This window comes from Gilbertella persicaria, assembly GCF_025201335.1.
Source record: "Gilbertella persicaria strain CBS 190.32 chromosome Unknown B0P05scaffold_20, whole genome shotgun sequence".
Taxonomy (NCBI): domain Eukaryota; kingdom Fungi; phylum Mucoromycota; class Mucoromycetes; order Mucorales; family Choanephoraceae; genus Gilbertella; species Gilbertella persicaria.
Window position 1 is genome coordinate 446,946 of NW_026251981.1, and position 19,535 is coordinate 466,480.

The following is a 19,535-nucleotide window of genomic DNA, read 5'->3' on the forward strand; positions in this document are numbered from 1 at the left end:
GAAAAAAGAGTTGTTTATTTATTTTCATTCTCAAAAGTGTAACACTTTCGGATATCTCTTTTGTATTGTGCAACTGTCAGCCTCATTGCCAAGGACCATTATATGCTCTGTCATCTATTTCAGCTTCTTTATGTAATATGAGCAGAAAGATAAAGTGGGATATAGGGCAGAATTGAATTAGAAAATAGTATACACCACTCAAGAAAGGATAGTGTTTTACACTTTGTTGATCTCGCTATAGCGTCATCAATCAATACGTTATGCCGGCTTCGGTAAGGATGATGCATTGTCCAATCAGATAACTTACATAAGTTTTAGCATAAATACCACTTTTCACACACACGCATGGTTTTCCTTTTCTCTTTTTCTTCCTGTATATACATATCATGTCTTATTTTCGTTGTCCTGGTTCTTCTTCACTTGTGAGTGAAGCCAGCCTATATAGTTATCAACCTATTCCAGGCTTAGACGAAAGCCAACTCTCAGCTGACGAAAGTGAAGAAGGCGAACAAGAACCAAAAACCATGTTATATACAGACAATAAGCGATGCTGGATATGCTTTGGTGAAGAGACAGACTCAGAAGGCAAATGGGTCTATCCTTGTCACTGCTCGCTTATAAGTCATGAGCAGTGTTTACTTGACTGGATCGCCGAAACTCAAAAAATCACACCTTTAAAGAAAGTCGCTTGTCCTCAATGCTCTACTCGCTATGTTTTATCTGAATCTCATAGTTTTCCTTTAGCTTTCATGAGCATAGTGGATAACCTAGTGCATGTTGCTGCACCCTATCTGACAGTGCTTGGTCTGGGTTGTTCCATGTTAATTACATCCAGTACATTAGGTGCTCATAGTATTCTGACCGTCTTTGGCACAAAAGAAGGCGAGCGATTGATTGGTAATCCAGCCTATTGGACATGGCGAACATGGTTAGGACTGCCTTCCATTCCTGTTGCCCTGATTGCAGCACGTACAAAATGGGCAGACAAGGTGTTACCTGTCGCGGCTCTTTTGTTACTCAAAATGACGGGTGTTTCGTATCCGCTTAAGATCATATGGCCTCCTTCGCCCGCTGTCATGTTTGGTTTGTTACCTTGGGTGAGGCTATTGTATAACAACCTGTATTCATTCGTACAAAAAAGACTGTCAAAAAGACTCGTGCGTTCTCAGGATCTGCCAAGAAGAAGAAACCAAGTAATAGAAGATATGGACAGTATAGAAGACAATCAAGCAAGAGATGTGGATCAAGATACCGATATTCTGTTTAATAGAGAAGGAAGAGACATGAGTGTGACTGTCATTGGAGCCCTGCTATGGCCAACCATCAGTAGTATAGTGGGAGGGTAAGCCATGATTGACTTGACCGTGGTATTGATGACACCGTTTTAGGTATCTGGGTCATTCCAAGTGGATTCGTTATTATTTTCCCGAACATTTTCAGCGAAATGTCTTGGGAGGATGTTTATTTGTTCTGGCAAAGGTAAATTCAATACAAATTCATGCATTCTGTATTCATTCAGAAATAATAGGATATTGCTAGTCTGTATTACAAGTATGAGCGTATTCGTCGTAGAAAGACGCGCCGTATTGTGAATTACAATGAGAGAAAGCTTAAAAGATAAAAAGTGGATTACTTACATAATATAAAGGTGACTTGTGGTTTTTTAAAACTCCGGTGGCAGGGTCCAACTTTGTGCGTGTATATATATAGAGATGTGTATGTGTATGAGAGGGGGGGGGAACACGTTCATTTATTTTTCTCTTTTTTTTCTTCTTCTTCTTTATTTCACTATGCGTTTAATTGTTCGACAGGATTATGAAGAAGTATCTGCGTACTCTGGTATGTCTATTGCGTTTAAGTTGACTTGCTCATTCCCATCTATCTAGCATATTACGTAAAAGAAAGAATTAACCAATTTAAACCAACAGCAGAACGACCTTTTGTGTTGGGTTTACCCACTGGATCTTCACCTATTGGTGTCTATCATAAACTAGTTGAATTCTATAAGGCAGGCGAATTGAGTTTTGAACATGTTGTGACATTTAATATGGACGAATATGTGGGATTACCAAGGTAATTGAGCTGAAGAATCATGCCATGTTATATTGAGTGTTACAGGGATCACCCACAGTCCTATTATACATTTATGTGGAATCATTTGTTTAAGCATGTCAATATCAAAAAAGAGAATGTACACATATTGGATGGTAATGCAGAAGATTTGGACAATGAATGTTCCAAGTTTGAAGCAGACATTGTCAGACTAGGAGGCATTGAATTGTTTATAGGCGGTAAGAAGAAGAAAGCATAGGTGAGTATTGATGAGTGAATAGGCATTGGTCCTGATGGTCATATTGCATTCAATGAGCCTGGATCTTCATTAACGTCACGTACAAGAGTAAAGACATTAGCCTATGAAACAATCATTGCTAATGCACGATTCTTTGGCGGGGATGTTTCCAAGGTACCTAAATTGGCATTGACAGTTGGTGTAGCGTAAAGTATCCAAAAAAAAAAAAGAAAGAAAATGAAACTAACTTGATACGATAGAACAGTGATGGATGCAAGGGAAGTGTGTGTGGTGATTACAGGAGCACACAAAAGTCTAGCACTGGCTAAATGTCTAGAGGAAGGAGTGAATCATATGTGGACAGTATCAGCAATACAAATGCATCCAAAAGGTCTTATTATATGTGATGAAGATGCTACTCTAGAACTTCATGTTAAGGTAAAGTCCCCTTTTTTTTTGTCAAGTTATTTCTTATTGGTACAATTTCTATAGACTGTACGCTACTTTAAATCCATTGAACATGTTCACCAATCAATTATTGGCCCTCATAACCTCGGTTTACAAGGTAATTTATTGAGAAACATGATGGATACCCATCAAGCTGCGAAACGTCGACGACGATTGATGCTTCAGAGTCTATTAAATGATGATGATGAAGAGTCTTATTTTGACCAGGATCCTGCTAGAAAAAGACAAAGAAGTGGCTCATGAACAGATCTCTATCATAAAAAACTGGCTTTGAATGTTATCCAGTCAGAATAAAACGGGACTGCTTGCCTGTTTAGCACCCCCCCTGCTTTTCGTTTTTTTTTTTCAATGAGCCTATAAAAAGAACCTGAAAATTATTTTTTTTTAAATTTTTTTTTCTTCCTTTGATTACTCCCCTCTCCTTTTTTCTTTATTAACAGAAAATCAAAATGGCTACTGACCAAAACAAGTTCGTCATCGTAAGTAACTAAATGAATGTTGTGTAATAAAGATACTAAAAGAATTGTTCAGGACTTCCTTATGGGTGGTGTCTCCGCCGCTGTCTCCAAGACTGCTGCTGCCCCTATTGAACGTATCAAGCTCTTGATCCAAAACCAAGATGAAATGATCAAGCAAGGTCGTCTCTCTCACCCCTACAAGGGTATTGGTGACTGTTTCGCCCGTACCATGAAGGATGAAGGTGCCATCTCTTTCTGGAGAGGTAACACTGCCAACGTTATCCGTTACTTCCCTACCCAAGCTTTGAACTTTGCCTTCAAGGATAAGTTCAAGCGTATGTTCAACAAGGATAAGAAGAGAGATGGTTACTGGGCTTGGTTCGCCGGTAACTTGGCTTCTGGTGGTGCTGCTGGTGCTGCTTCCCTCTTCTTGTAAGTGGATATTTATAAAGTGTGTGTGTGTGTATGTACCTTACTGACTGTCATTAGCGTCTACTCTTTGGATTATGCTCGTACTCGTCTTGCTAACGATGCCAAGTCTGCCAAGAAGGGTGGTGAACGTCAATTCAACGGTTTGATCGATGTCTACAAGAAGACCCTCGCCTCCGATGGTATCTCTGGTTTGTACCGTGGTTTCAACATCTCTTGTGTTGGTATCATTGTCTACCGTGGTCTTTACTTCGGTCTCTACGATTCCGTCAAGCCCCTCATGCCCGAAAATCTCCAAAGCTCCTTCTTGGCTACCTTCGCTCTTGGTTGGGCTGTTACCACTGGTTCTGGTCTTGGTATGTATTTTTGATTTGATGGATGATGATTACTAACTTTTTCTTCTAGCTTCTTACCCCATCGATACTGTTCGTCGTAGAATGATGATGACTTCCGGTGCTGCCGTCAAGTACGACTCTTCTCTCCACGCTTTCCGTGAAATCGTTGCCAAGGAAGGTACCAAGTCTCTCTTCAAGGGTGCTGGTGCTAACATCCTCCGTGCCATCGCTGGTGCTGGTGTCTTGTCTGGTTACGATTACCTCCAAGTCATGGTCTTCGGTAAGAAGTACTAAATTGTTTAGACTTTGCCATTTTCCATTTTCTGTAATATTATATATTTTTAAATTAAATTTAAAAAAGTCCAATTTGAAAGGCCCTTTAGAGCCTTTGTACCAGAATAAAGAAAAAGTATTTCTCCTACTTCTTTAGCCTATTTCCTACTTCTTTAGCCTATCTCCTTATTCGTACACAAAAAGAAAATTTTTATATTTTGAGTTTAAACTTGACCAATAACTCAAATCAGGGAAGATTGGGGTAAGGAAAACTTCGGATCTCTTATTTCCTTTTTAAAAAGTTTTATCAAGTTACAAGACCATGTAGTCGATTTAAAATAGTTGTACATTTCTACTTGTAGTTTTTTGATCTATTTTTTTTTCTTTCTCCGGTAGCTACATTTCTTAGTGTGTGTGTGTTCTTTACATTGTATCCAAGTCTCTTTTTTTCTTTTCTGCTTTTTGAGTCTATGTCAAACATGAATGTTTTTAGATTTTGTTGCTCAAGTTTTTGTGATTATCTCCTTTTCTTTGCCTTTTTATTTACAAATCTAATTATCTTCGGAGTTCAAACATCCCATTTTCGAATTCTAAAATAAGTTGTTTTTTTTGCTGACAACAAGCCATATAATTTAGAACCTTCAAATAAGTGTTTAGGCTACAGCTTCTAATATATTCCTAGAGGTTCCTTTTCTTTTCTTTTAACCTAGGGAACCAAAGTAGATAAATCAGCTTGAAAGTAATTCTATATTTCTCGCTACACTGGAAAGTGGGAAGTGTGTGTAACAAAAAAAAAAGAGAGCAAGAATCAATGGCAATTGTTTACACAAAAAGCCGGGTTTTCAAAAACCAGTCAGGCCAAGATTTATTTGGCGGTATGTGTTACATGATCGAGCAATGCGCATCAAGATACCTTGTCAAAAATGGATATGGTCTTGGCTCAAAGGTGCTCTATTATGTACTTGCATTCAAATCATATTGGGTCTGTTGATACAATGGTTCTGAGTATTATGTGTCCAGTACTAAAGAAATGATTGCACTGAAACTGTTTTATTACGGAAGAGTGGCATAGACAAGCACAGTGTTACTCTTTGATAGACACTACACATGCATCATTCGCTTAAATAGTATATATATATATATAAATCGATATTTGGATGCATTTCAATCATGAATATATACATTTAGTGCAAAAAAGGCACAATGTCTGTTGTATGATTTTATAAAGCCTTGTCTCGAGAAGAACAAACCTATCGTCTGATGTTCATAAGCTCACGTCTTTCTATACTTTTATGTATTTTTAAAGCCATTTCTTTACTGACGTATATTTTTCTTTTGAGCTCGAAAAGCGTAGCTCTCGAAATGATGCTTTAACAAGATAGAGGGGAAGGGAACAAATAGTAAGAAGTGCAGTCCAAACAACATTATTATTTTCTTGATCAAGGCATCAAAAGCTCCAAGTGCTAGATTCCAATCAACTCGTCTGTATTGCACGCATCCAAACTTTACTGAAAAGAGCCTTACTATTTATAGTGTGTAATGAACTTTGAATGCATTTATGAAGGCAATACTCAAATTAAGCCAACCTTTTGGTCTTAGTAAACTCGCTTTCTTTTCTTTAAAAGTGTCTAGAGATGGTCTTACCTGATTTCGGTTGGATCAGGCCTAGAGCGTCTGACGGTTATTTAGAGTATTTAAGCTTGTTGATAGCTCTATTTCTCATTGTGTGGCATCAAAAAGAACATCATGAGTTGGCAATTTTTTTTTTTTGTCTAAATCAATTTTAAGATGCTGTAGATGTTAGTAAATGTTGTTTATAAGTATTCAGAGTATGTATGAGTGTATAAGCAGGCTTTGTACTCTCTTCATTTGTCTAAAGAAAAAAGAAGACATATCTTTGCTCACTGTTGAAACCTGTTGCTCCTTTGACATGAATAAGTAATGTGCTAACCAGCTATTGACTCAAATAGAATAGCCCAAGTCGCACAAAAGGCATGTTTGCTTGTGAGAAATAGAAAGCTTCATGATGCCTTTATCATATGCAATTGAATGACATGTCTTTCTCACCACCAAGAATACATCCAGTTTAGAGAGATAAAAAGAAAATATCATTTGGATCGTTCTCTTGAATGAATCCATACTCTGTGAGTCACATAAAAAACCTTGATTGATGGATAAAGCGCTTGTTTGGGTCTACTGCGGTGTTTAAATATACCTGCTTTCGTCACGCGTGACTGTAAAGAGAAAAAAAGGTGCAAATCCTGCTTTCTTTTCACTTGAATATATATACATATATATATATATTAATATGAGCCACTTGACAGACGAAGACGACGAGTTCTTGTATGGTACTTCTGAAGTAGATAATAACAACATCAATAACAACAATAAAAACAATTTGGACGGCAAACATGGTTCGTGTTATGACGCGTCTCTATTTTATGCTAATACAGGTTAGACGTGGATGATTTATATGACTTGTATGACGAGGAAGAGACAAAAGAGTATGTATCTATTGTATGAATAGTCTACTAACCTCTGATTTTCTAATATAGTCATGAAAAGTAAGTGAAGGGTATACCAACACATTCTTTTACTGACTGAATGGATAGAAAAGATGAAGATAGCATGGATCAATCAACCAATGTAGAGCCAGAGAAAGAGACACTTAAAGACGATGTTGAAATAACAGAGCAACAAGAAGATACAGAACAACAAGAAGATGAAGACAGTGACGATGTAACATAACAGTGTTGACTATATTCGCATGTCATCTCATACTTACTATAGGACTTGGAAATCATTCTAGAGCCAGAAGAAGAACCTCAACAAGAACCATCTACTGAACAAGCACAAGGGTAATCTATCGATGATGTTGAAATTGTATTATTTATGCAGATCCCATTAGAGAACAACCAGCTACAGATGATGCACCTGTCAATATCAAACCTGGGCAACAAGGCAACACTTCATCAACACCTACAGCCAATGCAGCCACTACATCTACAGCAGCTACAAAATCACAAGGCGGTATCAATTTAGATGCCATTGGTGAATATAATGGCGAGCCTATTATTGAAGTGGATCTTGATAATGTAGAAGATAAACCTTGGAGAAAACCAGGTGCAGACATTACAGATTATTTTAATTATGGGTTCAATGAAATTACATGGCGATCCTATTGTGCTAAGCAAAAGATGTTACGAGAGAACAAAAAAGTAAGTGTGATAATAGACCTTATCTGTTTAATAATGGTTCAAGATGATGGGCGATATGGATATGGGTGACTTCATGTCTATGGGTATGATGATGCCTCCTAATATGATGGATGGCACCATGCCTATGCCTATGCCTGGTATGCCTAATCCTATGATGGGATTACCTATGGGTATGCCTCCACCTCAACAAGGAGGATCTGGTGGTAGCTCAGCCATGAGAAACAGCCGAGGAGGGGCAAGCAACTTCAATACAAGAAACACAGGTCGAAATATGCCAATCAACAGACAAAAGACAACAACAACAGATGGCAAAGAACGTGAGGGTGGTAACGAAATGTAAGTGCCCAACACACATATATATATACTTATGGGTGATTAGGATAAACCCTATGGATGGCAATATGCCTATGGATGAGAATGGCATGTTTCCTATGGAATTCCCTGGAGGCCCTGGTGGTATGCCAATGAACATGTTTCCTCCCGATATGCCTGGTGGTCCTATGGGCATGCCCTTCTTTAATCCTAATATGCCACCCCCTATGGGATTTGATGGAAATGATTTCAGAAACAACAGTAATCGTCCTATGCGAGGTGGAAGCCATATGAGTGGAAGAAACCAAGCGCCTCGTAATAATAATCCTGGACAATCATCCTCTTCAAGTGGTTGGCGTGGCTCATCCAGTGGTCGTGACAGAGACAGAGATCGTGACAGAGACAGAGAAAGTAGTGGACGTGATCGAGACAGAGACCGAGAGAGCAGTGGGCGTGATCGAGACAGAGACCGAGACAGCAGCCGTGATAACGGTCGTGATCGTGATCGTGATCGTGATCGAGACAGAGACAGAAGAGAGAGAGACCGTGATGATTCCCCCCGTTCAGACTCGTAAGTAATCGCATAAAATAAAGTGACTGACTCATTATCTATAGACGGAAAAGACACCAAGATAGAGAATCTTCCTCACATCAAGATGACCATTACAGTAAAAGATCTCGTCGCTAAAGAGTCCTTTTATTGTTCAATAAATGTATCATATTCACAACTGTCTTAACAATTCTAGCTCTGCATTGATCTTTTCTTGATCTCTTTGTTGTCCTGCAGAAGCTTCACCTACTTCTCGTATGTCAATCAAGAAATCACGAATATCATTTTGAAATCGTTGTAAATCACCACTGTACTCAAACATTCCCATCACAAGTACTTCAATTTGATCCCTAATCAAGGCGTTAGAATGGTCAGTATGAGTATTTCAGCATTTACTTGTAAAGCAAAGGGAAAGCATTGCATAACAAATTCAAGACATACTGTTGCAAGAATTCAACATTGGACATGAGTGGATCTGATACTTGATTAGGATCAAACAAGCGAGTATAAATCTCGCCTTCTTGTACTAATTCAAACATGCGAGACAACAATTGACTTTGATAGTTGAATCCATTGCGACAGTCAGGATCTACCAGCACTTCCAAAATGTCTGTCAGAATGCGTACATAGAATGTCTCAAAGAATTGACTTGAAATATCTTCGTCTTCCATACGTGCTACTGTATTGATCATATCTAAACATGTCTGGAGAGCCATCTGGGATATTTCTCTTACTGTATGCTTTGTTCCCCACATCATACTATCAATCATAAGCTGAAAGAGTTGAGATGATTGAAACAAGTCTATTGCCATGAGTCGTGGTATTCAAAAAGCACCTTACTTACTAAGAAAGCATCTTCTGTTTAATACTCGTAATAATCGATAGAATTCATGTCTAAATTCAGGATAATCAACAAAGTTGGCTGTGATCATAGGCAGTGTGGACCTGAATTCAATATCAATGGTCTCTTCTAATAAATCTGGCCAGATGGGGTCCTAGTCTTGAAGAGTCAGTGATTGATCACCTAGCTCCGAGAATGTTGATGATACTTGCCTGTATTTTCTCAAATAAACTCGTAAGTAAACTCAAGACAGTTGGTTCTCGCTTGGAGAGATCACTACAGTTTCTATAGTCCATTAAGATAGCACGCACAAGATGAAAGAGCATAGTTTGATCTTGCATGTCCATCTTTTCATGAGACAAAAAGAAAGTCTCGAGTAGCTCAAGAATCAATTTTCGAATACGATGATAGAGTTGCACTTGTGCATCATGGTGGTTGATATGTTGACTGGCAAGTTCATAGCACTGTGTCAACATGGGTATTGTTTCTTGTAACTGAGTCTTGAAGATAGGTCCTACTGGTTTACATACAGCAATATTAACTCGTAATACTTGAATGATGGTCTTAAGTGATTGGACTGTACTGTCAAAGCCAAGTAGCGTTTGATTAATCTACAAAGCAGGGTTTGGCATACTATATGTGCTGAAATGACTTACTGTTTGATTTGGCATGTGCATCAAGAGACGAATGGATTGCTGTTGTACAAGAGGATCTACTGAAGTGGAAATTAAGGTACCCATGGCTTCATAGACCATGCTAGACTGATGAGCATCAAGGCCAACAACAATCGAGGCTAATAAACTCAAAAAGGAAGCCAAAGCAGAAACTTCATTCTGTCCGTTCGACAATTGATGTGGCATCACCAGCTCTTCTTTACAGCACTGACATATCTTCAAGAATGAATCACAAGCCATTTCTCTGATAGCCAATTGTTCATGCTGCATATAAACAACAATCTTTTTCAGTAAGAAAGAAGTAAAATCCCAATGCGATTTTAAAAAGTGAGGATATTGACAAGCAATGTATAAAACACAAGAAGCCACCACCCATTCCTGATCACTGTCTGTGCCTTCTTTTGGCAACAACCCAACCAAGTCTTTCAAGACAATCGACTCTAAAAACTCGTTTTCTTGCTGTTCTGTAATGGCACCTGAAATAGAGCCAATGGCCCAACAGACATGAAAGAGTTGATTCCATGACCAAGCGGGTGTCTTGTTCAGCTGGAATGGATGGAGTTTATCGCGTATCATGGTCTGGATATAGACTGGATCCAGGCTTGTCAACAGACTAAACACATGTCGCATGGATCTTGAGAGGACAGTGGTGTCGCTCTGTTTGATGAATTCTCGGCTGATGTCTCCATCATCGTTTTCTATGATCAATACATCGTCAGGTTTGACCATATTGTCTACCATGACTAGAGCCAGTTCTTTTAGAATGGCTTGATAAGGAGACGATTGACCATGGTTTGAATCTTGTACAATATCGTACGCCTATCAACACAGTCAGCACACCAAACCAGAGTCAAGAAATACATATACTAATTTCCCCCAATATTCTAGACAAATCTTCCATATTTCCCTTTCAGGAATACGAGATACGCTCAACAAGTATTCCAGCGCATGGTACACACTACCACTTTCTGTTGATTCAATCAATGTTCTGTATTTGCCCAAGATGGTAGTTAGAAAGATAGCCAAGGTCTCTATAAATGGATCAGATATATCATGGACTTGTGTATCGAATGGCACCATTTCACTATAGACAATGGAATAGATATTCAAGATAATATCACTGTATTGTTGTGTGTCTACCGAATTCAGTCCAATGATCTCTGTAAAGCATTGGAGTGCTAAATTCTTTTGTGCGGGTGATGTTGCTTGTCTGAGCTATGTAGAAATAGATAATAAGCACCAAACATAACAAATGACCAGGGATTCTTTTACGTTGGCTTCAATAATTTGAATCAAATCTTGTCGATACACAAACTGAATAGGAATCCAACTGATAAATCGATACAGTGTTTCTAATGTGGCATGAATCAAATGTATACCATTAGAAGGGCTTGAAAGTACTCGTTTACATAAATCAAAGACAGTGCCAAATTCATTCACCATCTGATTCTTTAGCTTTGTCATTTTTGACAGAGTCATGTGATCCATAGAGAAATCAAACACTTCTTCACTGAATCACTCAATCAATGACATGTATTTTTTTGAGTTTTGATTACCTTAGAAATTTGAGTATCTTCATGTTGTTTTCACATAGACTACTACTTGTGGCACTTGAATCAACAATCTCTTGAATAAAAGAAGGCCAATACTGTGGCCAATCTTTCTTCAGTATCTGAACAAGTACTAAATCCAGCTTGTTCAAATAAGCTGTGTGTGATCGAAGTGTGGATTCATTTGAAGCAATGTCGATAATGCTCTTGACAATATAATTGCGCATCACTTTCTACTGTGAGTTATATTGCCAAGTAGATCATGACTTACTGAGCCTTTGATCCATAGGTAGTGCATTCCATCTGACCTTGATAAATTCCTCAAGTACTCCCAATGCTATAAACTAATGCATGTCAATACATCATGACGCGTAGGCTTTTAGTTTACTTTGGCTTGCAGACTACTCGATTGCTCTAGAATATGATCCACAAGCTGCCATGCATTCGGATCACTCTGAAAAGTAGTCAATGCTACCTGTGCTTTTTGTCGCTGCATAAACCATAAGCACATACACTATAGAGAACACTATCTGAACTACCTCCGTATTGTTATTGCCTTCATAAAAACTATGCACGATCGAGTCAAATTGTTGAATATCAAACGATCCTAAAGTAAAAGGCTGAAGTTTTGTAAATGTCATGTTCTTTTTACTTTATTTTATGACTTACATTCATCAGAGTCAAAGAGTATAGAAAAGGAGATCGAAAATGAATGGTTCAAATAGGTACGCCAGGGAGAAAAAAAAAAACTTTTTATACTCTTTTTTCTCATGTCAGAAGACAAGCAAAAACCTTTTGTTTTCAATAAACACAGTGACACACCCGACACAAAGCCTCATCAACATCGTTGTAATGGACACCTCGAAGATGCTTTAGAAGGGCTGTTAGCTTTTGATATCATTAAACCTTTTGGTGTCTTTTTTGAATGTTTAAAATCACAACCAGGCAAGTCTCGATGATGAGATCGATGGTTGATTAACATAATACATATATAGGTCAAGAACCTCCTCGATATAAACCCAATCAAAAATAACAAACCATTTGTAAATAGATATGTTAGAATAAAGTATGTTTTATTGTTATAGTTTACTTTAAGCGAGCACGGAAATGATCACCTCCATCAACCAGTTAGTATGTGGCTAAGATAGACAAAACACTTACCTAATGCTACCATGACAAGTGTTTGCCACATGCCAAGTCCAATACGAGGAGCAACACCACGATAGAACCCTTTAAAGCCACTCTTTTGATAGATGTATTTGGTAGTTGAACTCAATGTCATTTTAGCAGGTCTTCCTTCACCTTGAACTTGACTCTGCATCTCGACTCGGATGACTTCAAGTGGTTGATTCCAGCATGACATGGCACCAGCAGCAATAGATGCGGTTGCCTTATCCATGTTGTCAGCAATACCCTTTTCACCATGTCTTAACTTAACAATAGCATCTTGAGCAAATCGAGCAATACCAAATCGAGATGCCCAATTGGTACATTGACGAAGGGCAACTGCATTCACACCTTTATTGATGCCGACAATACCTTCCTTTTGAAAGATATCAGCAGCAATTTTAAAAGTGGATTCTGTGCTAGCTAAAAAAAAAAAAAAAAAAAAAAAAAAAAAAAAAAAAAAAAAAAAAAAAAAAAATGTCAAGTGTCTTTTTGTTGTGTTGTGTCCTACCTGACTTTTGTCTTGTCACTTCTACCGTCTTCATAAATGTACAGAACCCCATGGTACTATAGGCTTGAGCAATACCACCACCCATACCGCCCATAATACCAGCCTAATTAAGTCAATCTATCGTTGTTTCTATCTTACTTACAAGAAAAGGGGATGCACCAGAAGATAAAGCGCGATATTCTAGTTCAGCTGCTGTAAACAACAAGACAGCACCCTTTGTACTGGCTTCAATCCATGCCCAAGGAATAAGACCTTGATAAAAACCAAAAATACCACCACGACTATAGATAGCCTTCAGGGATTGAGATAGAGATTGACCACGATTAGCAGCCATTTGTGTCTTCATGACTTCAAATGGTTGACCCAGCGTAGATGTTTCAAACATGTTTAAACCTATTCATTGAGTTTTTTTTTTTTTTTTTGTAAAGTTCTTTTTGCTTTACCTGCCCCAAGTAAGAGGGTTTGATAGGAAATAGGCTTTTTTTCATGAAGTATCTTTTTGGGAGGAATGATCAATTCTGCAGTAGCGGCCATCGTATGTGTGCGTGTGTGTGAATAAAAAGGAAAGAAAGTAAGAGAGAAACGTTTATTATAAATAAAGACAATTTTCATATGTTATTAAGATAGAGTGGGATTTTTTTTTTCTTTTTGGGTTGCATGTTGAGTAACACAAAATGTTCAGGGGCAGGAGAAATATATACTTTGAATGCTTGCCATGAAACATACCAATAGTTGAAGAATAAAACCAAGGAGAACTTAGTCATTCATAGTGTACCATGAAGGGACTATTGGTGTTATATAAAGTATACGTGTCGTTCATCGGTCTCATTGATAAACCAGGTATTTTTTTTTGTGTAATCAACAAATAAAGATCATCTTATGTTTGTCTTTTTTTTTCTTACTCTTTAGAAAGAATACAGCATGGTAATTAATCATGGTAAAGAAATCAATCTCAGTATTGCTGAAGGGACAGAGAACATGTCTTTATATGGCGCTTGCAAGGGTTTATTTCTTCTTCATGACTTACTATGATATAAAATAGATTTAATTCCAAGTGCCACTTTTGAACGTATAGCTTAAAGGAAGAAAGACAAAGGCATATTTCTATATCTAAGAAAAAAAGAGTAGTATTTTCTGCTGATAGTCATTGTATGAGGTTTTTTTTCTCTTCCTGTAGAGTCAAACAACAGATTATCATATCAGAAACTAGATTTCTGTAATTTTTGTTAATATATTAAGAAAGGCGTGTTTCTAGTCACTCTTAGAGCAAAGCTGGATACCAAAAGTCCATTTTTATCTTTCTTTAGAACACGATATTTTATCTCTGATGAATTTGCCTCATTAATATACATGGTTTTTTTTATTATTATTATTGATTTTGTTTATTCAAAGATGGAGCAAGACCATTCCTTGGTACCAGGATCATTGTAACGAATGTTTCTTGAGCCCAAAGAAGCAATGGCATCAAAATCTTCTTGAGGAAGAATGAAATCTTGGAAGTTTTCGGTAATACGGCTAGGTGTGACAGACTTGGGAATCACAACCACACCACGTTGAGCAGCAAAGGCAATACAGACTTGAGCAGGCGACTTGTTGAGCTTCTTGGCCACATTCACGATAATAGGATCATCCACAATACGTTCTTCACCATAGACATTGTTACCTAAAGGAGAGTAGGCGGTGACCTGGATACCGTTGTCATGACAGAACTTGACAAGTTCAGGTTGTTGCAAAGCAGGGTGTAATTCAATTTGGTTCATGGCAGGCTTGATTCTGCAGTTGTCCAAAATGATCTTAGTCTTTTCGATATTGTAGTTGGAGATACCGATGGCTTTAACATAACCTTCATCAACGAGTTCTTCCATGGCCTTCCAGGTCTCAAGATGATCTACTGTCTCGACTTGGACAACACCGTCTCTAAAGAAATGGAAGGGTTAATAAAAAAAACAAAAAAGATAGAAGCACTTACTTTTTAGGGATAAGGTAATCCATGTTGGGGACAACGGGAGTGTCTTCAGGCTTACCAGGGTTCTATTATTTCTGATGAGCCAAATCATACCAAGACGCGAGCATACTTACGACAAAGGAAACAGGCCAGTGAATCAAGTAAAGATCAAGGTAATCAACACCTAAAGCTTTGAGAGAAGCCTTGACAGCATGCTTGACATATTCCTTACGGTGATGTGTGTTCCAGAGCTAGTGAGGAAGGTGAGCGTCATCTCGATACTGCTGCTTTTTACCTTGGATGTAATAAAGACTTGATCACGAGGAACACCAGATTCTCTAAGACCTTGACCAACTTCATCTTCGTTACAATAGACATAGGCACAATCCAAATGGCGATAACCATTTTCGAGAGCATACTTGACAGCCTTTCTGACTTCGTCAGGCTTACTTAACCATGTACCAAGACCAACAAGAGGTACTTGTGCGTTGTTGTTTAAAGCTATATAGACACATGAGTTAAACACATAAAGTGTTGTATTTCTTTTCCTCTCACTCACTGATTTTTCTGTTAAGAGACATGGTGACAAGAGAATAAAGAAAGCAGAAGAAATGAAAATTGCGCCTGGATTAAATAGGTTTATGGAAAATTGCATAAAAATAAAATCACAGGTACATTTTTTTTCCTTTTGTCCGAATTTACCGAATTAGAGTAAGGAAAGTTTTTTATATTTATTATATATCCGAGAACCAAGATGTGTAACAAGTCTAGCTTAGAACCTTATATTTATCCTTTTAGTGCCTATATAGATCAAGATTGAATTAACGTATGGTTCCTATGATCCATTTCTTACCTGTAAACGTTTTTGCATCATATCTAATTCAGGTCCTTCTTCTTCTTCTTCCTCTTCCTCTTCTTCTTGTTGAACCCCAGGTTTTGTCTCGAGTGCTGGGCCAACAGAACCAGCCTCGCCGAGCAAACCGTCTGTGATTTGAAATAAGACATTGTTCACTTCTTCATCGGCTGCTTCTTCAATATCCTCATCATCCATCATTTCCATTGTATCTCCGATCATTTCTTCCATAATACCAGCCTATAGTGCACATCAACCATCAATATATAAATGCTTGTTATTTACCTTGGTCATTTCCATGGACATTTGTTGCATTGTTTGCGACATTTCAGGTAATCTTGCCAATTGATTTACAAGCTTCATGACCTCGCCACTCTTTTGAAGTGAACCTGCTACTTTTAATGTAGCTAAAAGACCTTAGTATGCATATTGTCATGTTGCTATATACCTAGTTGATGTTCTAACTGCATAATAATCGAATTCATTTGTGCTTTACTGGTATAAAGCCTATTCTTATGCCTTTGTGAACGTATCAGTTCCTTGGCCAACATCTTACAGTTCTTGGTATCGCCCTTTTTAGCCACTTGTTTAATCGATCGTTTCACTTTGGCTTCTTCTGTATCAATAGCCCTTATTTGTCTATCAATACCTCTTTGTTGTGCTCTTATTTCCTGTCTCCATTTTTTGACCTGTTGTTTTTTAGTGTAAATTATGCCATCTTATGACTTACAAGTTCATCTGGTGTCTTTTTGCCAAAGAAACGTTGGATTGCGTTGGACATGATGAGACGGGCAAAAAGAAAAAAGAAAAAAAGGGCGTACTATTCAACTGTATTGAATGACGCGCATTACATGATTTTTTTTCGTCGTTTTTGAAAACACAGGCATCAACTCTTGTCTTGACAATTGTCTTTATTCTACTCTTTTTTGTTTCTTTCTCTTTTTGCTTTCTTCCTTAAGATGGCTAACGTATATCCATTGTATTTGCCTTGGCATTTTTTGATAGTACAGACAGACTATTTCATACATAATAAAAAGCTATCTCTCTCTCTCTCTCTCTCTCTCTCTTTCTCTCTCTCTCTTTCTCTCTCTCTCTTTCTCTCTCTCTCTCTTTCTCTATTTCTCTCTTTTATTGAATTATTTGAGTTAATCTTATATTACCTTTTGCATAATGACAATAGCCATAGACAATGCATACAACCTTGTTCCTTGAATTAGAAACTGAGTTTTAATTTTTTGTTCTTTTTGTTTTCTTACATGCATACTGAAATCTTTCTTTTTTTCTTTTTTCTTTTTTAAAAACAATGTCTTCTATTGCTACAAACTCGCTTGAGCAACTAGCCAGAATATTAAGTCCTGAATCAAATGCTTCAGTCTTAGAAAAGACTTCAGCTCTTCAAACATTCTCTGCCACTTTAAATGGTAAACACAACTATACCTTTTCTTATGTACCCATCTTTTTATAGACAACTTGACTTTGACACGCTCGTTGGAAATACTAAATACAGTTCCTCTTGAATTGTTTTATCTTGGATTCTCTGTTGAAGACGAGCGACTGACAACTGTATTATGTGAAGTCATCAACAAGATCTTATTTCCTTTTAGTTTTGAACACGTTGTGTCTGAAGAAAACAAAGTAAGCCATGTTAATAAAGCAAATAAATCATTCTCAACCGTGTAGGGCTTTCTATTACAAGGTTTGACTCATTTTACTCCCGAGATTCGATACTTGTCACTTCAACAAGTATCTAAATGTCTTGTATCCGACGCTTCTGTAGCGATGATGGTGCAGTCTGATCTGTTTCCATTGACAGTAGCTACGATCGCTTTTCAGGATACAAGAACAGCAAACAAAGCATGTGAATTGCTGTTCAAGATGTCAAGCATACCTTCAGGACAAGAAGCACTTTTCGGTGCCACTTGTGTAGCCATGTTGAAGCAATTACTCCAAGTGTAAGACACAGCCTACTTGTTCTGTCATTAACATGGCTAGGAATGAAACGATTCGCTTTCGAATCTATGATCTATTGATTAAAGTAGCCAGTTGTTCAGACAGCAATTTCGAACAATGCGAATCTTCGGGTTTGTTGACTGTGTTTGTCAAGGAACTTCAGTCCGACGATTTATTGGTCAAGATCAATGCAATTGAACTCTTAAATAATGTAAGCAGACACGGTTATGTTGTATCTACTCACAAGTAACCCAGATTGCAACTACTCCTGCTGGGCTGTCCTTTTTAGAGAAAGCAAACTTGTTGGACACTATTGTAACAGTGTTGGATAATACAGATGATACAGATGTTGTTGTTCAACTCGTAAAATGCGCTGTCTTGAAATTCATTGGTAATCTTGGTGAAAATAAGGTAATTCTTATCACTGCTACTATAGACTCGATGTCTTATGAATAAAACTAGGCAGTTGAATTTGAACCATTATCAACAAGGTATCGAATTTTGGAAAGAATTCAAACATGTCTGGATACAACCAACATGGAAATTATGGTAAGGTTTTAACTTGGATCCAGAGGTGAAAGAAAACAAACTTGCTTTAGATTGTTACTATTTCTGCTATTGGCCTTTTAGGATCACATTCAAGTGGTCTCAAGTTGGTTTATCACCAATCTTCGCTTGTTCAAAAACTACTTGAGATTTATAGTAGATCAGTAAGTCAATTGAAGGCTGTCTGTCTTCAAAGTATTTCCAAATTACTTTCTGTCAGGTAAAATATACAATGATAGATCAATAGTTTTGATTCACTCTTGTTCTAGTGGTGATGACATTGAAGATTTGACATTGAGTATCTATCAACGCATGGAAGGTAAATCGATGTACATGCCGAGAAACTCGAGAGGAGGTTTTTTTTTTTTTTTTTTTTTTTTGCTTATCATAACCTAGGCCATCCTTCTACTCTGTCTAGTTTGATTAGAGAAGCAAAGCAACCTGAAGAAAGCCTTTGTATTGCTGCTTTTGCTGTTATGCAAGCCATTGCATCACATATCTGGGGTAGTCAGGTAAGTTGATTTGCAGATAAAACCATTCCTTAATTTTTATAAAGACTATGGCGCAATCAAATGAGTTTATGGACTATATTTTGAACAGAACAACAGAACATACTGAACAAGGAAAGGTAATGAAAAAAAAAGACAATGAACAAATAAAATTGACTCTTTTTTTTTCTTTTCTATAGTCTTGGAAGTATGCTATTATTCAAACCATGGCAGCAATACCTGATGCATCACGTATCTTTGGTCATTATTATCCTCAAATTCAAGTTTATGTTCGTCAAGGTGCTTTTTACCGCGTTATTGAGCCTGCTGCTGCTGTTGAAAATAACTAGTATTGAAACAATGCTATTTATACATCCTATCAAAGCAAGGAGACCAGGAGAAGAATCTCTTCCAAGCTTTCTTTTTTTTTAAAAAAAAACATCAGTGAATGTATATAAAATCTACACAATAGCATATCATGTTTTTTTTTTCTTTTCTTCTACATAGTTCAAATGAAAGATTCTAGTGTTATTTTTGATTTTCCTTCATTATCTTCCATCACACTCACATCAAAAAACTACCCATCGTTTATTAAATCTGCGTGTTGGTCTACAACCGATATTACTTCTTATAATAAACATTATTTCAGTCCAGATGAACAAAAGAAAAAGAAACGC

The 19,535-nt window shown here is 37.4% G+C and overlaps 10 protein-coding genes across 10 annotated transcripts; 6 read left to right on the top strand and 4 right to left on the bottom strand.

The window, feature by feature from the left end:
- Positions 1-354: 354 nt before the first annotated feature.
- Positions 355-1,669, top strand: B0P05DRAFT_542438 (uncharacterized protein). Its single transcript, XM_051578313.1, has 2 exons — positions 355-1,479; positions 1,529-1,669. The coding sequence occupies exon 1, from the start codon at positions 387-389 to the stop codon at positions 1,344-1,346; it is 960 nt and encodes a 319-aa protein (XP_051434910.1). The 5' UTR covers positions 355-386; the 3' UTR covers positions 1,347-1,479; positions 1,529-1,669.
- A 91-nt stretch (positions 1,670-1,760) lies between these two features.
- Positions 1,761-3,125, top strand: B0P05DRAFT_542443 (glucosamine-6-phosphate isomerase 1). Its single transcript, XM_051578314.1, has 6 exons — positions 1,761-1,839; positions 1,887-2,073; positions 2,119-2,291; positions 2,334-2,496; positions 2,551-2,728; positions 2,783-3,125. The coding sequence occupies exons 1-6, from the start codon at positions 1,791-1,793 to the stop codon at positions 2,999-3,001; spliced, it is 969 nt and encodes a 322-aa protein (XP_051434911.1). The 5' UTR covers positions 1,761-1,790; the 3' UTR covers positions 3,002-3,125.
- A 22-nt stretch (positions 3,126-3,147) lies between these two features.
- Positions 3,148-4,400, top strand: B0P05DRAFT_542453 (ADP,ATP carrier protein). The gene is made up of 3 exons (XM_051578315.1): positions 3,148-3,648; positions 3,706-4,001; positions 4,051-4,400. The coding sequence occupies exons 1-3, from the start codon at positions 3,254-3,256 to the stop codon at positions 4,272-4,274; spliced, it is 915 nt and encodes a 304-aa protein (XP_051434912.1). The 5' UTR covers positions 3,148-3,253; the 3' UTR covers positions 4,275-4,400.
- A 2,128-nt stretch (positions 4,401-6,528) lies between these two features.
- Positions 6,529-8,542, top strand: B0P05DRAFT_109616 (uncharacterized protein). The gene is made up of 8 exons (XM_051572960.1): positions 6,529-6,667; positions 6,712-6,733; positions 6,809-6,817; positions 6,866-6,992; positions 7,044-7,111; positions 7,162-7,471; positions 7,515-7,807; positions 7,851-8,542. The coding sequence occupies exons 1-8, from the start codon at positions 6,562-6,564 to the stop codon at positions 8,356-8,358; spliced, it is 1,443 nt and encodes a 480-aa protein (XP_051434913.1). The 5' UTR covers positions 6,529-6,561; the 3' UTR covers positions 8,359-8,542.
- Positions 8,506-12,451, bottom strand: B0P05DRAFT_596933 (armadillo-type protein; the record flags this gene model as incomplete). The annotated part of the gene is made up of 13 exons (XM_051583140.1): positions 12,392-12,451; positions 12,068-12,341; positions 11,938-12,018; positions 11,787-11,888; positions 11,670-11,742; positions 11,405-11,627; positions 11,121-11,358; positions 10,716-11,063; positions 9,831-10,667; positions 9,387-9,785; positions 9,178-9,328; positions 8,730-9,135; positions 8,506-8,683 (listed from the first exon to the last, which is right to left on the bottom strand). The coding sequence occupies exons 2-13, from the start codon at positions 12,071-12,073 to the stop codon at positions 8,506-8,508; spliced, it is 3,042 nt and encodes a 1,013-aa protein (XP_051434914.1). The 5' UTR covers positions 12,074-12,341; positions 12,392-12,451.
- Positions 12,169-12,431, top strand: B0P05DRAFT_587337 (uncharacterized protein; the record flags this gene model as incomplete). The annotated part of the gene is made up of 2 exons (XM_051582580.1): positions 12,169-12,325; positions 12,394-12,431. The coding sequence occupies 2 exons, from the start codon at positions 12,169-12,171 to the stop codon at positions 12,429-12,431; spliced, it is 195 nt and encodes a 64-aa protein (XP_051434915.1).
- A 1-nt stretch (position 12,452) lies between the features above and the next one.
- On the bottom strand, positions 12,453-13,644 carry B0P05DRAFT_491448 (mitochondrial carrier domain-containing protein). Its single transcript, XM_051575323.1, has 5 exons — positions 13,520-13,644; positions 13,219-13,469; positions 13,077-13,179; positions 12,560-12,988; positions 12,453-12,513 (listed from the first exon to the last, which is right to left on the bottom strand). Exons 1-5 carry the CDS (start codon positions 13,608-13,610, stop codon positions 12,485-12,487), a joined length of 903 nt encoding a protein of 300 aa, XP_051434916.1. The 5' UTR covers positions 13,611-13,644; the 3' UTR covers positions 12,453-12,484.
- A 674-nt stretch (positions 13,645-14,318) lies between these two features.
- B0P05DRAFT_109765 (NADP-dependent oxidoreductase domain-containing protein) lies at positions 14,319-15,768 on the bottom strand. Its single transcript, XM_051572961.1, has 6 exons — positions 15,724-15,768; positions 15,581-15,645; positions 15,317-15,522; positions 15,156-15,272; positions 15,046-15,107; positions 14,319-14,993 (listed from the first exon to the last, which is right to left on the bottom strand). The coding sequence occupies exons 2-6, from the start codon at positions 15,600-15,602 to the stop codon at positions 14,459-14,461; spliced, it is 942 nt and encodes a 313-aa protein (XP_051434917.1). The 5' UTR covers positions 15,603-15,645; positions 15,724-15,768; the 3' UTR covers positions 14,319-14,458.
- A 39-nt stretch (positions 15,769-15,807) lies between these two features.
- B0P05DRAFT_587340 (Snf7-domain-containing protein) lies at positions 15,808-16,655 on the bottom strand (the record flags this gene model as incomplete). Its single annotated transcript, XM_051582581.1, has 5 exons — positions 15,808-15,822; positions 15,875-16,114; positions 16,160-16,281; positions 16,323-16,563; positions 16,605-16,655. The coding sequence occupies 5 exons, from the start codon at positions 16,653-16,655 to the stop codon at positions 15,808-15,810; spliced, it is 669 nt and encodes a 222-aa protein (XP_051434918.1).
- A 522-nt stretch (positions 16,656-17,177) lies between these two features.
- On the top strand, positions 17,178-19,208 carry B0P05DRAFT_470375 (proteasome non-ATPase 26S subunit-domain-containing protein; the record flags this gene model as incomplete). The annotated part of the gene is made up of 9 exons (XM_051574547.1): positions 17,178-17,295; positions 17,340-17,518; positions 17,594-17,826; positions 17,867-18,035; positions 18,080-18,187; positions 18,424-18,590; positions 18,640-18,699; positions 18,789-18,882; positions 19,059-19,208. The coding sequence occupies 9 exons, from the start codon at positions 17,178-17,180 to the stop codon at positions 19,206-19,208; spliced, it is 1,278 nt and encodes a 425-aa protein (XP_051434919.1).
- Positions 19,209-19,535: the final 327 nt, after the last annotated feature.

Excerpts from the sequence above, each read along its gene's own strand:
- B0P05DRAFT_542438 (XM_051578313.1), top strand. The coding sequence starts at position 387 with ATGTCTTATTTTCGTTGTCCTGGTTCTTCTTCACTTGTGAGTGAAGCC.
- B0P05DRAFT_109765 (XM_051572961.1), bottom strand. The coding sequence starts at position 15,602 with ATGTCTCTTAACAGAAAAATCA. Across the intron at positions 15,273-15,316 it reads AAGTCTTTATTACATCCAAG|CTCTGGAACACACATCACCG; the intron begins GTAAAAAGCAGC and ends CTTCCTCACTAG. Across the intron at positions 14,994-15,045 it reads GATTACCTTATCCCTAAAAA|AGACGGTGTTGTCCAAGTCG; the intron begins GTAAGTGCTTCT and ends CCATTTCTTTAG.
- B0P05DRAFT_491448 (XM_051575323.1), bottom strand. The coding sequence starts at position 13,610 with ATGGCCGCTACTGCAGAATTGATCATTCCTCCCAAAAAGATACTTCAT. Across the intron at positions 13,470-13,519 it reads AACCCTCTTACTTGGGGCAG|GTTTAAACATGTTTGAAACA; the intron begins GTAAAGCAAAAA and ends CTCAATGAATAG. Across the intron at positions 12,989-13,076 it reads AGTGACAAGACAAAAGTCAG|CTAGCACAGAATCCACTTTT; the intron begins GTAGGACACAAC and ends TTTTTTTTTTAG.
- B0P05DRAFT_109616 (XM_051572960.1), top strand. The coding sequence starts at position 6,562 with ATGAGCCACTTGACAGACGAAGACGACGAGTTCTTGTATGGTACTTCT. Across the intron at positions 6,668-6,711 it reads CAATTTGGACGGCAAACATG|ACGTGGATGATTTATATGAC; the intron begins GTTCGTGTTATG and ends AATACAGGTTAG. Across the intron at positions 6,993-7,043 it reads AAGATGAAGACAGTGACGAT|GACTTGGAAATCATTCTAGA; the intron begins GTAACATAACAG and ends TACTTACTATAG.
- B0P05DRAFT_542453 (XM_051578315.1), top strand. The coding sequence starts at position 3,254 with ATGTTGTGTAATAAAGATACTAAAAGAATTGTTCAGGACTTCCTTATG. Across the intron at positions 3,649-3,705 it reads GGTGCTGCTTCCCTCTTCTT|CGTCTACTCTTTGGATTATG; the intron begins GTAAGTGGATAT and ends GACTGTCATTAG. Across the intron at positions 4,002-4,050 it reads TACCACTGGTTCTGGTCTTG|CTTCTTACCCCATCGATACT; the intron begins GTATGTATTTTT and ends TTTTTCTTCTAG.
- B0P05DRAFT_542443 (XM_051578314.1), top strand. The coding sequence starts at position 1,791 with ATGCGTTTAATTGTTCGACAGGATTATGAAGAAGTATCTGCGTACTCT. Across the intron at positions 2,074-2,118 it reads GAATATGTGGGATTACCAAG|GGATCACCCACAGTCCTATT; the intron begins GTAATTGAGCTG and ends TGAGTGTTACAG. Across the intron at positions 2,497-2,550 it reads GCATTGACAGTTGGTGTAGC|AACAGTGATGGATGCAAGGG; the intron begins GTAAAGTATCCA and ends TTGATACGATAG.